Source organism: Ovis aries, chromosome 3, assembly GCF_016772045.2.
Source record: "Ovis aries strain OAR_USU_Benz2616 breed Rambouillet chromosome 3, ARS-UI_Ramb_v3.0, whole genome shotgun sequence".
NCBI classification, from domain to species: Eukaryota; Metazoa; Chordata; class Mammalia; order Artiodactyla; family Bovidae; genus Ovis; species Ovis aries.
In genome coordinates, this window is record NC_056056.1 from 73,760,761 (window position 1) to 73,776,694 (window position 15,934).

Here is a 15,934-nt window from a genome sequence, read left to right on the forward strand (position 1 = left end):
TTTTTTTTTTTTATTTTAAAATCTTTAATTCTTACATGCATTCCCAAACATGAACCCCCCTCCCACCTCCCTCCCCAAAACATCTCTCTGGGTCATCCCCATGCACCAGCCCCAAGCATGCTGCATCCTGCGTCAGACATAGACTGGCGATTCAATTCACATGATAGTATACGTGTTAGAATGTCATTCTCCCAAATCCTCCCACCCTCTCCCCAGTTGAGTGATTTTAGACCTCAGAATAGAACTCAGATTTTATACAATTTAGATTTTTTTCATTGAATTTTCCTTCAGAAAACTAGATGAGCAAGAATTGTGTATTTTTGTCCGAGTCATAAGAGAGTTGAAAATTGGTGAGGACTGAAATCCAGTGGTACCCATTAGATATCTCTTTCTCCAATTGTATTATAACAGAAAGCAAATTAATATAGAATATTAGAAAAATAAATCAAGTTTTTGAGCAGTGTATTTTTTAGATGTTTCTCTAATTCTGTTGTAGCATTTTGAGTAGTAGACACCCCCTTCATCTAAACAGTGATCCATTAATCAGCACATTTGAAGTATGGTCCCTCAAACAATTATAATTACATCCATGCAGCTTATTTGTATTTTCTAAATCCTGTGAGGTTGCTCTGGAGAGCAAATGGTGTTAAGGGATATTGACATACATAGAAAAGTTTTAAAGTGATGCATAGTTGGTATTATTCCTATTGTTGTTATTTTCATTGTTACTAATAAAAGTACTATTAATAAAGTAGTGTCTTGCCCCTATCACCCTATTAATCAGGAAGAAACGGCCTTATCAGATGAATTCGTTTTGTTCTCAGTCATATAGATTATGAATTTAAATTATTTTTTGAAACATAGTATAAATACTAGAAAGTGCACTTATCATTAGTGTATAGCTATATGAATGTTTGCACTCTGATCACACACAGAAAAAAACCCAGGTCAAGAACAGAATGCTGCTAGTACCCCCAACGTCCTCCTAACTAGTTTCCCCTTTATTTCTATCAAAGGCAATCAGTACCTTGACTTACAACAGTAGAGATTTAGTTTTATTTTTTTTATATAAATGAAATTATGAGTATCTTCTCTTTTGTCTGGCTTTTTTTTTTTACTCAATGTTATCATTATGAGTTTTATCCATATTTTTGCATGTAGTTATAGACCATATATTCTCTTTGCTGTTTAATATAATATTCTATAATTATGCCCCAATTTATTTATCCATTCTACTATTGATTGGCGTTTAAGTACTGTCCAGTTTGAGGTTGTTATGCAGAGTGCTGCTGTAAACATTCTAGTGTGCCATTCTGATGATCTTGTGTTCATTTTGTTGGATGTGTACTTATAAGGGGAGATTCCTGGGTCATAAGATAGGCAAATTTATCTTTTAAAGATACTGCTAATTTCAAAAAGCAGTTCTCACCAGCAATACATAAGAGTTCCAGTTGCTCCACATCCTAACAAATGGTACATTTCGTCTTTTTCACTTGTTTTATTTATTTTTTTATTCATTGTGGTGTAATATATTGATATTTTATTATGGTTTAGTTTGCATTTCTCTGAATTCTAATAAGGTTGAACATCTTTTCCTATAGTTGTGAATCTAATTTCTTTTTGATGTTTATTGTTTTAGAACATATTAGAAATGCATAAGATATTTGGATCTTATCTTTTAAAATGGATGTAGACCCTTTCTTTAATTGATCAACAGGAAAGCATGAATAACTCTTTACTGTGTTACTTGGCATTTGCATTTGACATAGCACAAAACTTAATGATAAAGACAGCATGGTAACAAGGACGAATTATAGTTCTCTTGAAGAAAATTGAATGACTTACATATTCTCATATGGTAAACAAATTCTTTCTTGAAAAAGAACCTAACAAAAATATTTCCCTGCTTAGATTCATGTCTCATTTATGATTTTTTGAACTAAAGTTATGTTCTACAGGGTGAATTCTTCCAAAACTACATGGTTGCATTTAATGAAAATTTAAATTATCTTAATTTGGTATTAACATAAAAAGAGTGATATACTTTCATTTTTGAGTAATATGAATATGATGGTGTAAAATGTTATTGACATTCATATAACTTCACAGATTTCCATCTAGTAAACTATAAACTCTAATATTTAGTACTTTTCCTTTGGCTCTGCCACATTATCTGGATTTATTTTGCATAAATCATATTTGGAATGATGTGAAGTCTCCTGGATAAAATGCTGCAGCCTCTTAACTAGCAACAAGCCTCTTCAAGGACCCACTCTCTGTTCTTTAGTATTTAAGGGTAGTAGGCTGAATTTAAGTCCTTTTCTGTGACTGTCATTTTCTGAATTTGACAGTCATTTAAACTCCATGTGAATCACTTTCCAAATGATTAAAACTCAGGCTAGAAGAAGATCTCTAAAATTCCCTTTGGTTCAGAGACCTCTTCTGAGTATTCAGTGGGGATGAAAAGTTTGCAAATATCCTCTTCAGATAAGTGAATCTCACCATATCTGATGTATGTATATGGATATGAGCCAGAATTCTTTTGGCTCCCTATTCCTTGAATTCTCTTGGCTCCATATTCGTATTACTCATCAAATGATCAGAGCAGTGAGGAGAGAGTAATGGATTGAAAGAAATTGGGAATGTTATTTTTATTGATTATGGTAACCATTTTTCTGAAGACCAATACCTTTATAATACGTGATGTCCCCATGGGGTAGCATAAGGCCAAATAGTGCTTATTGCAGTTGGTCGATTTTAAACTCATCAGCACTCTCATTAATTAGCATTGGATAACAATGACTATTTTTTCCATAGCTTTTACAAAACCTGGAGTTTTTCTATCTTTTCAATTTTTGTCAATTTCATGGCTGCAAAATGAATTCTGAATTTGAGTTTTGCCTTTCCCTCAAGACTCAAAGAATTGAACATCTTTTTATTTATTCTAATAGTATATACCAGTTTTTCTATGACATTGTTGTTGTTGTTCAGTTGTATCCAAACATCGTTTGCCAATTTTCCCATTTTTCAAATCTTTTTTTTCCCAAACTGATTTATCAGAATGCTTTGCAAATCCTGTATTGTAGTCCTTTGCAGATTAATATGGTATGAAAGCATTTTATGCCAACTTGATTTAGATTCTTACTCTCTTTATGGTATTATTTATAAACAGGTGTTCTTAATTTTAATGCAGTTGAATATATCAATACTTGATTAGTTTTTTATGCTTGTTTAATAAATTTTTCCATACCTCCATATCATAATTTCTTGTCTTAACAAAAATTTACAGATTTACCTCACTAATTTATGTTCTTAGTCCATGGAGAATTGATTTTTGTAAACAAAATAATGTAAATATTCAATTTCACTTTATTCATCTAGTTAACCTGTTGTCCCAACACCACTTTTTGACTAATCGGTACTTTTCTCACTTTTTTGCAATGCCTGACGACATAAATCATTTTCGTATATGCATAAGATTATTTTTAGTTTGATTATTATCTTTATTCTCTCCTTTTGTCTATCCTAATGAATTATCTTTACTATCATGATTTTCTAATAGTTGTTCATCTTTACACAGGAAACTTCCTTAATCTTCTTTCTCTGATCTATCTTGGCTATTTTGGGCTCTTTGTTTTCCCATAGAACTTAAGAAGCAGCTTTTCAAATTTGTTAAAAAAAAATTCATTGATATTTTTGTTGGAATTTCACCTAATCTATCGATCTGTTTATATGTTTAAAAACATTGGTTTTCCCCAGTTCATAGAACCCTGCAATCTGTCTGAAGTATCTTAAACCTAATAGATTTTGAAGATACTTTTGGTCTTTCAATTGTACAATTATATTTCCTAATGTGATTTTTTTTTTCCACCTGTACTCTTGATAATGCTCTTAAGTTTTTCTTTTCTTCCTACATTAGCTAGGACTTGAAGCACAGTATGTTGATAGCAGGCATCTTGTTCTATAACTGATCTTAAAGAGAGTTTTCTAGATTTCATAATGAAGTATGGCATATGCTGTTTGTTTTAGATCATTTACCATATTTATTACATTAGTTAGGTTAGGAGGAAGACATCTATCATTTCTAGTGCCCACCAACTTTCCCAGATGTTTGTACAGCATAATCTCATTATATCCTGAGAGACCGGTATCACTAACCATGTTTAGAAACTGAAATTTTAAAAGATGCATAATTGCCCCCCAGTACAGTTAACACGTGGCCTGCTAGGATCTAAATTCATACTTTAGCCTGTTCCCCCCCACCCTTCATTATATCATAAATAGTTGTGCTGGCCCCCAATATCAAGCCATTTGCCATATTGAACTAACCTGAGAAGCAAACACCTAAACCGTAGACTTTCAGAGAAAGGGATTAGGTCAGTGTTAGTCATTCCACTATCGCTGAAGACTAGCACCGGGCTTACACTTGCGGATTTCAGCTAATAATTTGAGTATATGAAAGGAAGGGACCTTTTAGTATGGATCGGGCTGACATTGCTATGACTCTGACTAAATTGTAGTGGATTTGGCCTGACCACTAGTCTTCCCTAATAGTTTACTAGTAGGTAATAACTCTTCCTCAAGGGTTCACTCTCTTGTGAAAGTTCTTAGGTGCTCACTATCTTACTCAGTGCCTTGCCTTGCCTGCCTGTATTAGTTACAATGCTTTCTGTATCCAGAGAGTCAGGTCATTGGACCCTGATGAGCTGAGACCTTAATTTGAGCTCCAATGCAAAGACATGACATATATGTCTACTGAATGAAAGTAGTCCTGAGTTAAAATCCTTTTGCCAGGATAAAGATAAAAGTGAGACCCCTGTTGGTCTTTGAACCCTCCAGTGGGCACAGTAGAGATGCTATATTACCAGTGAAACAGATTCTCTAGTACCACTTGTAATTCTATGTTTATAGTTTATTAGAAGCTGAGTCCAGACCATACGGTCTCATTTTTCTTGGGACCATGCCATCATTGCTTAGAGAGTTGAGGGAGATTTTGGCTTCTACTTTTCCTTTGATTAAACTCACTTAATTAGTAGGAAAAGACTGCTCTTTCCAAATAGCCACCATTTCTGTTTGATTTAACATTTTGTGGGATCCATGTTGTTACCCCTAAATAAATGTGGAGAAGACTGAGAAATATAGAAAATGTTGAGACCTCATTTACATGCTATTCCCCTGAGAATGTGCTGGAAATCTTACCAGTCTCATAAAAGCCAGTCTTGCCATCTGCTTGGTGAGATCAGAGAATGAACAAATAATCCAGCTTCTGCCTTTAGGCCTTCTATCACTGTCCCCTCCACCCAGGGAGAAAAAAAAAAAAAAATGCATTTGTTCTATAAGAAATCTATTCACTCCCAGACCAAATTCTGTTATTTTTCTTCTTTACTTTCCCCTCACCAGATAATTTGTTATGGTTTCTCAATGGTGGAAATATTTGGCTCTTCACTGAGAAGATCTTTGAATATAAATACCTCACTGAAAATTAAAATAACCTCAGTTGGATGGAGAGAATGTTGCAAACACTTTGGAATCCATTGTTGCCAGCAGAGTAGAACCATCCAATATGTATTTATGGTACCTGACTCGTGCCCTGGAGATATCACAGAGCTACTTGCTCTGATCAAAGCTCTTGCAGTGATACTTAAAAATTAATTGAATTTTCAAGAATGTCAGATTTAGCTATTGCAGTTGATGGCCCAATAGCTGATGTTTCTTAAAAATATGCTGCCACCTACAGTATTGTTAAGGAATAGCAACCTACTCCAGTATTCTTGCCTGAATTCCATGGACAGAGGAGCCTGGCAGGCTACAGTACACAGGTTCACAAAGACTCGAACAGGACTGAGTGACTAACCCTTTCACTTTTTCACAGTGCTGTTTAAGGCTCTTGTCATGAATGTTAACTAGACAAAGAGTTAATCTGGGGGCTGATTAGTTATCGTTTCTGTTAAGATTTGGTAATTTGCATAGTATATTTTCTTTACTTATGCATATGTGTATCTGTTTCCCTCCAGGAAAAGAAGAATATATTGCCACTTTCAAGGGATCGGAATACTTCTGCTACGACTTGTCTCAAAACCCCATTCAAAGCAGCAGCGATGAAATAACTCTGTCCTTTAAAACCCTTCAGAGGAACGGACTGATGCTTCACACCGGGAAATCAGCTGATTATGTCAATCTCGCCCTGAAAAATGGAGCTGTCTCTCTGGTCATTAATTTGGGATCAGGGGCCTTTGAAGCACTAGTGGAGCCCGTGAATGGAAAGTTTAATGATAATGCCTGGCATGATGTGAAAGTCACCAGGAATCTGCGTCAGGTAACAGCGCAGTGGATAAGAGAGTAACTGGCTTTGTTTTTCGCTACAGCTGTGTCTGTGTGGTACTTGAAAACCCTAACAACATGAGATAGGGCTCCTCAGATTCGCTTACAAATTAGCTTTTTCTTCTTCTGAGATAAATCTTCCTGCCATACTTGAGCAGGGGCATATCTAGAAAGTTCCAGGGGCCCAAAGGCTGTTTTGACTCATCAACATGTGACAGTTTCCCAGAGGGCTGCAAGGTCATCCCTGAGACCTGCCCTTCCTGTGACGTGTGTGATTCTGTTGTGTTTTTGGTTTTTTGTTTATTTGATTTTAAATTATAGTTTTCATGGTGATCATTTGAAAGCATGTACATTGGGATCATTAAATCACAGTTCCTTTTTTGTAGTTTAAAAAAAAAGAAAAATCAAACAACAGTGTGTTTGTGATTCAGGATTGTGTCGATCCCTACTTCCTCCCCAGCCCAATCTGAATGAGGCTCCCCAATGAAATGAGGACAGAAAAAGCCCCTGAAGGGAGAAAATGTATTTGGGGATTTCCACATCTCCTTAAGAATCTATTTATGAAGAAATATTTATTTGTTAGCACAGACACTTATGTTAAGCCCCAGATGTCTCTGCAGAGACCAGTTCATCTTCTAAATGCCCATTTCTATTTGATTATATTTTAAAAAAACTCTTCCAAGTGTCTACATATTAGAAAAATATGATTTTTTCAGTCTATCTATGGGCCCCCATATACTGTATGCTTTTAACTGAGACATATTATTACAGTATACATATATATATATATATATTCAGATGGAAATGAATAGATTGTCCTTATATATTGAACATGATAAGTTTTGGTTACTATTTGAAATTTTATGATATTACAATGTACCATTTTGTAAAGTGTTGATAGTGACTAATTTTTCTGCAGTACATGCTGATCTCAAACTAATATCCTTAACATATTTGTTGTTTCTCTGAACAGTTGCAGAATGACCGGATTGTCTCTGGTTTTCCTTTACTAAAACAGCCTTCTCTTTCTGAGCTGTTAACTGACTAACCTTTTCTTTCCCGCTTCTGAAAGGCTTAAACTGTCCAAGCTAGAGAAGCAACCAGGAATTTTAGGAGTGCAGGGTTAGTCTAGCTGAGGCAGAGGAGCAAAAGTAAAGGATTCCTGAGACCCTCCAAGACCTTTCAGAGGCCTTAGTGTCACGGGAGGGGCCCTGCATGTTTCCCACCTGCCCTGGGGGAGAGTTTCCCACCATCAGGGTAGCTGTAGACCACAGACTTCTTACGCGTGTGTCTCTTTAGTTTTCCCTTTTTATTTTCCTCTCAGATTCTCACCAAGAGGCCGAAGTCTCATTTGAGAGAAGCACAGAAGGAAGGGTGGGGCTTGAGGAGCCCACTTTCTAGATTTGCCTTTGCTCAGGTTACAAACCAAACTGCGAATTGGTAGCTCCAAGGAAACTGCAGTTATACAGCCAGGGTGCATGTGTGGCAGGATAGATTAAAAACAAATCCATTCTACTCATTCTATGTGTCAGGATCTTTGCTTTGTTTCATTGCAGTAAACTGTGATCCTAAAGTCCATCAATATGACCGAAGGAAGTTTTGGAGTTGAGGAGGAGTCCTTGTATGCTGTAAAATTGAGTAGTAGGGCAATGCCAACCAATTCCTATGAATTTGCAGGGGCTGGGGTGGGCCAGGGTGGGTGGGGGGGGACCATTTCTGGGCAGAAGGTGGCAGTGGTCAGCTGATGAGCTTTAGGCTTTTGAGTCCCTTTTAGACTTTAAATATCTGTCAGACGTACTCAGGGAGACAAAGGAACATTGCCATATGTCTGTTTCTGTCTCATAGCAAGTTATGAACAATACTGGCAGGAAAAATATTACCTCTGTGGGAGGCCTATTTGTTAGTCTGCTTTTTTCTTGTAAAATTTTTTTGCCCTTTTTCTATGTTACTAACATGCTTAATAACTAACATGTCATTCATGGAATGTTTCATTCTACTAACCGTTACCTGAATCAAAAAATGTACTAACATGGTAGAGACCATCATATTTTTTAAGTAACGATCGTTATTTTGTTCACAGTTTTTAATTTCCTTTCTCCCCCCTTCTCCACAAAGCACTCAGGCATTGGACACGCTATGGTAAACAAACTACATTGTTCGGTAGATATCATTCTAATTGTTTCTTATTTTGGGTTTGCCGTGTGTTTTCTTTCTTTCTTTTAACTGTAGACATCATTAACAAAAGAGGAACTGCGGTTGGTACTCTTCTGCTTACTTTGACCTCCTTCTTTTCATCTGTTGTTGACCTTCTTATTTTTTACCTGTTCCTGTCAACTTCTGTTTTCCAACTCACCTGTAGGGGCATCGTTAACGTTTCGAACGTTTTGCATCCAGCTGTGGTTTAACACGGGATAAGACAAAATGGTGGCTGGCCCGAGTGACCGCAAGCTCAGCCAGCCTCAAACCATTCATGACGCATGGCATGCGCCCTTGATTTGGGAATGCTGGAGATGCCACACCCACTCATCTTTCCCTCATCATCGAGCAGTTGTGTGTTTTCCTTTGGTTCTCCCTGTTTCCTTTCCTTTCTGAACTGTCCTGTCCCTCCTGCATGTGCACCTCAACGTGTGCCGCTTCCACTGGTTGTTTTGCGCCCCCTCCCCTTTGGCATGGACGCAGGCACTTGCATGCTGGACAACTGCTGCTCAATAGTGCAAACAGTGACATTGCTGGAAAGAGCTTGCGCCTTTTCTGTTAACAAGGTGCACGTGTGATTAGTTAATAACAGACAACTAAACTTTACTAATACGTACACCAGCAAAACTAACCTAGGAAGCATTTTACTAACACCATTTTTGTGTCTGCTAAATAACTTTTGAGTTGCCATAGGGATGATGCTGACACTAGTTCAATAACCAGTTAACTCTCTAACTAGTTTAGACCTCTTAGGGCTAGCTGAATAGAATCCAAGAATAAACCTCAAACAGACATGAAAATGGGTTCCGCCATAGGTCTAAAAATAAAAACCAAAAAAAAAAAAAAAGCAAAAAGCAAAATGAAAAAATGAAACAAAACAAAACACAACACAGGCATATCCCAGGATTACAGTATCTAGGTCTGAGTATAGCGTGTCCTTTCCCTGTGCTTTGTTATCTAGGTGACAATATCAGTGGATGGGATTCTTACCACAACGGGCTACACGCAAGAAGATTATACCATGCTGGGGTCTGATGACTTTTTCTATGTTGGAGGCAGTCCCAGCACAGCAGACCTTCCAGGGTCACCAGTCAGTAACAACTTTATGGGTTGTCTCAAAGAGGTAAATATCACTGTCACCAGAATCATTTCTAATTCATGATTTCATCATTTCAGATCCAGACTCAAAGCACCTTTGCTGAAGACCTGATGTTTGTGGTGTCAAAGGGCACGACCTTGAATTCAATATTCCACTGGGGTTTTTATAGGTTTGGAGGGATGAGGGAAGCTCATAAAACATTATCAAGGAATTAAGTTCCTCATCTTTATAGTCTATAAATAATTCACAGTTAAGATTTGCATGGGCAGTCATATTCTCTATAAAAGGAAGTCAGACATAAAGAAATATTGGATTTAGAGTTAAGCCAAACACCTTGATCATCTCCACAAATGCCTTAGGTGTTATATATTCAGTGGTGACTTATTTGAGCGTTACAGGAAAAAAGAAGGAAAAAAAATTGGCTAAAAGAGACCAAATTCAACAAGCGCAAAATAAATCTGAATGATAAACTTTGTTCCTATATTTTTACCATGTTCTGAAGGAAGTAAAGATGTTTCATTTGTGAGTTAATTTGATGTTCGCCTGAGAGAAGCTTTCAGGCTAAAAGATATCAAGAATTTCATCCCTCATTCTCAGCTGTCATTGTTGATCGTAACTTTTGATAGGATTAGAACTTGTTGGGGTGTGAGAAGAAAAAAATTAGGAATGTCCTTGGGTTTTGACTTGTATGAATACTTTTCCATAAAAGCTGCCTGTTTTCATGCAGGTACAACCCAATTTCTTTGGGCTGCTAGAACCAGAAGTTCCTTTTGCATTATATGGCTGCAGTTTAATGGTACAGACCTATAAAATATAAAATTTAATAACTTTTAATTTATTATTGATTAGCCATAGATGTTGCTGGTAAGCAGTGATGTGCTTTGGTTTATTTTAAAGAAAATGTTCTAATCAAACTCAATTCAGGTAAGCATCAGTGAAAAACTATCAGTGCTTAAATTATCCTGACCTGTTTTCCATTTATATAAATATACTGGGTATTGCATTGCCTAGTATATGAATGTGTATATAAGAAGTATTTGTGCTTTGTGGTGGTAGGGATCGATTGTCTCTCAGAAAAGACCTTTTAATTTTTACAAATATGTAACATGACCTAAGACTGTACTAAGCTCTGTGAGCATAATAAAATCTTAACAGTTATTACCTTTGTTATAATAATAGGCATTTTCTGAGCTCTTATTTTGCACCTGATGCAATCCTAGAGCTTTATAAGGATTTCCACAATATAAGTATTACTACTTATCTGCATTTTGGGGGCAAAAAAACTAAGGTTTGGCACAGGTAAGTTTCTTGAGCAAAGGTCTCACGGCTAACAGATTTTAAAGCCTAAATCATGGCTGTCTGATTTTAGAATTTTGTGTACCCTTAGCCACCATAATATACAGTGTCCTAACAGAAATATTTGTTAGAAGATTGTGTAAACCCTCAAGTTTATTACAAAAAGAAATATAATATAGACTGTGAGGAATGAGATATTCAATTGTGTGTTACCATTATACCCATTTGAATATGAATGAGAGTGAATGAATGGGGATCTAGTAGACAAGGAAGACCCAGAGAAGGTCAGAATGTGAGCATCTTGAGGGATAATTATGATTTGTTGATGCTGGGGATGGAGAACGCATTTCTAGCTGGGGAGAAGCAGGGTGAAAACATACTTAGATTTCACAATATGATGCCTGGATCCTCTTTTAGAGATGGGAGTTGGGGTGGGGGCAGAATCATAACCCTAACCATCTACATCATTCCATCATTTTTACTGTGATCTCTCCAATCTACCATCAGCCTCTTTGGTAAGTTAGTCTTGCTAATGACTGGGAAAAAGAAAGGAAATTGAAATCTAGCTAAAGAGCCCTTCTGGGTATCCTGTAAAAACGTGAGAATTTCTGCAGTGATCACCCAAACTCAACTGTGCCTCATCATCTTCTGACATTTCAGTTTGGGCCAGGCAACTTCCTATGTGTATGAGTCTTCAATGGATTGCCTTAATCTAAAATTACAGTTTAAGATTGAACTATATCTCACATTAATATCTTTGTATTAATGAGTAGTTGATACACTTTACAACTCATCTCACTTAATTATAGTTGATTTGTAATTTTATATTAGTTTCAAGTACAATGTAGTAATTCAGTATTTTTTTGTAGATTATACTCCATTATTGTTGTTTTAGTCACTGAATCAACTCTTCAGTGACCCCATGGACTGTAGCCCACCAGGCTTCACTGTCCATGGGATTTGCCAGGCAAGAATACTGGAGTGGGTTGCCTTTTTTTTTTTTTTTTCCTCCAGGGGATCTTCCCAACCCAGGGATTGACCCTGAGCCTCCTGCATGTCTTCTGCTTGGCAAGTGGATTCCTTACCACTGGGCAACCTGGGAAGCCCCATACTCCATTATCGGTTATTACAAAATAATGGCTATAATTCCCTATGCTATATCCTTGTTGCTTATGAATTTTGCACTTATCTTTTTAATTAGTCTTTAACCACCAAAACCGAGTCAAGTGGTTTTCTGTGCGAATTCATCTACTGAGTCCAAACAATGAGGATTCACTCATGTTACTGTTTTTGTAGGTCTAGGATAGATATCTGGAGAAGGTGATGGCACCCCACCCCAGTACTCTTGCCCGGAAAATCCCATGGATGGAGGAGCCTGATAGGCTGCAGTCCATGGGGTCGTGAAGAGTCGGACACGACTGAAGTGACTTAGCAGCAGGATAGATATATCAGCCTTACTGATAGGGTACTTCCTACATCTCTTCCTCTACAGACCAGGATATGTGTTTGGAGCAAGTCCTGCCAGTGTTTTATTAATGTGTAATCTCTTACACTTTATTTCCTCCTGACGCACTAGTATGGAAGGATATGGGCATGATCAGCTCATAGCACACTTTGCTTGATCAGATTTTAGATGGTACCTAGTCTCCATCCAAGTCTAAGTATCTGTTTAGAATGCTCTGTTCTTCCTACTACTGAGATGAAATTGTGACAGAGTATCATAGGCTTTGAGCTACATCACCTTATCACAGCTAGGTGAGCTTTGTAGAGTTGCTGATAAGAGAGAAACATACCCACATTCATTCTCATCCCATCTCTTTTAAGCCCATATGAGCCTTCCTTAACTCTGTCATGGGCTTTCTGCCCTGTAGACTGTTATGTAAAACCTTAATTATGATTTTACATATGTCTCATAACATTTTTTATTTTCAGTCTAGTATGTGATCCCCGTTAGGATAACCAATCCTGGAGGAGATACTAATAATACCATGTCTGAAATCATAGAAGAAATTTTGGAGTGTTAAAACAGGAAGAGTCCTGGAAGTCACTTTCCAAGTCCAGCCTCCTTATCTTGAAAATGGGGAAACGGACCTAGAGGTTATTTGTTCCACCTCAAAATAATGAAGGGGTAACAGGATTAGAGCACAGAATATTGTCAGATAAAACAAAACACTTGTATCACTGGTTCTGTTTTATCATGAACAGTGGCACTCAAGATCTCAAGATACAAAACTAGAGATGGCCTACAACTCTCACTAATTCACATCTCTATTCTTGGAAAATTACTTTGCAACAACCCATAATCTAGTGTTTATTAGAAGTAGCTAGAAGTTAGAGCTTTATCTATTTGGCATTTGATAATGCTTTTTTGAAATGAGACTCGGTTTGCATGGAGAGCAGGCAACTTCATTAAGAAATTATTTTTTAGTGATTAACAAATTTTAAAATGAATTATTTCAACATAATTTGGCAAAATATAACCTGAACTTCATATATTGCTTTGTTCAAACCAAGAAGGAGTGTTGAATGGCCAAGAATTTATGATAAGAGGATTAAAGCAATTTTTAAAAAATATTTGTATTTTCATCATAAATTGAAAAGACTTTGGAGAAATGTTTGAGGTCACTGAAAACTACTTTCAAGAATATAAACTTGAGAAGTTAGAATAAGAATTATAAATAATAAGTTACCCATATACCAGCCCACATCTATGAAATTCCTGGAGGGTGATAGGTCTGTGAAAATACACTTTAAAAAAAAAATCTGATTTTTATCAAGCCAATACTAATCATGCTTAGGCTGAAGCATTGTCTATATTCTTTGCATTCTTTATGCTATTGACTAAAACCTGAAGTATATGTTGCTTAAAAAGATCATTTAAAATTAAATTTAGTTTTTCCAGCAGCCAGTTTTTGAGTGATTGCTCCAACAGTAGAGAGATTCAGAAGATGCTGTGGAAAGTCAAATCATGGTGTCTAGGTGAGATGGAGTCTATTTGAGGACACCTATGGTCCTGCCCATTCACCTTAGACTCCTAGGAAAGCTGTGTGTGTGTGTGTGTGTGTGTGTGTGTGTGTAAGAGTATCATCGTTGATTCCTAGGGTGCTCATTAGAGGTTTTTGTTCCTTTGTGTTTTAATATTCCAAGATGGTGGAAAACTTACTATCATGTGCTTCTACTGCAGTGTTTTGACCATGAGGGCTTCTGCAATAAATAGCTTGCAAGGAAGGCTCATGCTGCTCCTTATTAATCTTGCCTCAGAATCTCCTTCTGTTATTATGCATTTCTTAGTCCCTTTGTGCCTTCATAATGCTTTGAAACACCTATTTCACTCCTGCAGAGTGAAAATTACTCAACATAGTTTGTTAGTAGGGAAATGAAGTCAACGAGCAAGGAAAGGATTGTGTTCAATAAAATGACTTGGAATGCTTTATTTAAAGTTTGTTTTTAGCTATGTGTCCTTGCTGAAGGTCTTAAAATACATTGTGTGAGTGGAGACATTGCCTGAGTAAGAAAATTTAGAATGCTACCACTAAAAGTTGCTTGGGATAAGCCTAAGAAAGGATGCTAGAAAAATAAATAATTGAAATTCTAGGGGGACTCAAATCCCTACTGAAAATTTCATCAACCTAATTAGATCAATGCAGCCTTTAATTACACTGAGAAACTTTTCACGGTAAAAATTTAGAAGAGGCTGTGAGGTGGATGAGGTTCAGAAAATATCCTCTTATGCAAGCATTTTCATCCACTGTGAAAAAACTAGTTAATGCCTGCATGTGATCAGCATGGTCCCCTCTGCCATTTGCAGTGGCATTGCTATGGTTCAAACAACGTACCAGTATCATTACTGAGAAAAAGGTGCAAGAGTTCCTTCATGCAAATACCTCTTAATTCCTATCCTTCTAGGAGGGCAACAGAACTTTAGAAGATTGTGAAGGCTTCTCAGTTTATCTTCTATGATAGAACCACCTCATCAAATGCGGGTTCTGTGGTATCCTGTTCTTATTTCCTCATGACTCAGAGAGTAGAGTGCATATCATTTACATGTAAGAACAAACATAAAATGGCTTACTTATTTTCATTTTAAGTACTCTTTCCAATTTTGAAATAGAAGTCTGACCTGTTGGAGAAATTTGACATCAAGGAAAACTTTGGAGGGTAAAGAGATCTTCGTTGATCATCATGTAACTTGGGTAAAGGGAGGATTCTTATGTGAGAGGACTTCCTCATAGGAGATCCAAAGTCATGATTAAACATAGTTCTCCCAGGTTTTAATGTCCTCCAGACTCTTCCTTCTTGGGGTCCCTGATCCCTGAGATAGTTTCTGCCTTTCCTCTCCCATTACGCTGTCACAGTCTATTTATCGGTGGGTATTTTTACAGTGTAGTTATGTTAACCTTTCTGCATGCCTCATTCATTCTTTTCAAAAGAGAACTGTCTTTGCATTTCCATCTCACTTCTTCCTAGCCATTTTCCGTACATATCCATGTATTTTTACTGGCGGTATAATTATGTAACTAAGGATACTAAATTCTACTTTATGTTTTTCAGAATGTCCTCAATGTAACTATTTTGGGAGATATTTTACTAATGCCATCCAAATAAGAGACTGTATGAAAATATAAAGGAATTCCTGTAACAGAAGTCACCCTTTGTCTCGGTGCTGTGATCCTAGAGGCAGGGTTGTGGTTTAGTGACTTGTAGGAGGGCTTAGTTTAGCCCTAGCTGCAGAGGAGGCCCATTGACTTACAGCATTGGGCAAAAGTTCTGGTCTAGAAAGAAAATAAATTTTCTCCATCTGATTTAAAATACAGAAGATGGCAGTTTGCTTTTTAAACTTTAACGAGAAAGCAAGATGGAGTATGTGAGAATGTCAAAGAATTTGACAAATTCTTATGTACTATTAACCTGATTTATTATAAGCCCTGCCTAATTTCTTTCAGATCGTGGAATTACTGAAATGTGTTTCAAGTCTTCTGCTGTAATAAATTGTCAGCACTAGAATGCAAACAGAGGTCAATT

At 36.8% G+C, this 15,934-nt stretch overlaps 1 protein-coding gene across 28 annotated transcripts in view; it reads left to right on the forward strand.

The window, feature by feature from the left end:
- Positions 1–15,934, forward strand: part of NRXN1 (neurexin 1) — a 1,208,609-nt gene that overhangs the window by 458,581 nt on the left and 734,094 nt on the right. For 16 of the 28 annotated variants that reach the window (XM_042246177.2, XM_060413877.1, XM_060413886.1 and 13 more), the window contains 3 exons: positions 6,015–6,316; positions 8,437–8,481; positions 9,479–9,640. In XM_042246177.2, the coding sequence (XP_042102111.1) occupies positions 6,015–6,316; positions 8,437–8,481; positions 9,479–9,640 (509 nt within the window). The remainder of the gene's footprint in view (positions 1–6,014; positions 6,317–8,436; positions 8,482–9,478; positions 9,641–15,934) is intronic. The other 12 variants (XM_060413882.1, XM_042246184.2, XM_060413885.1 and 9 more) reach the window with 2 other exon arrangements.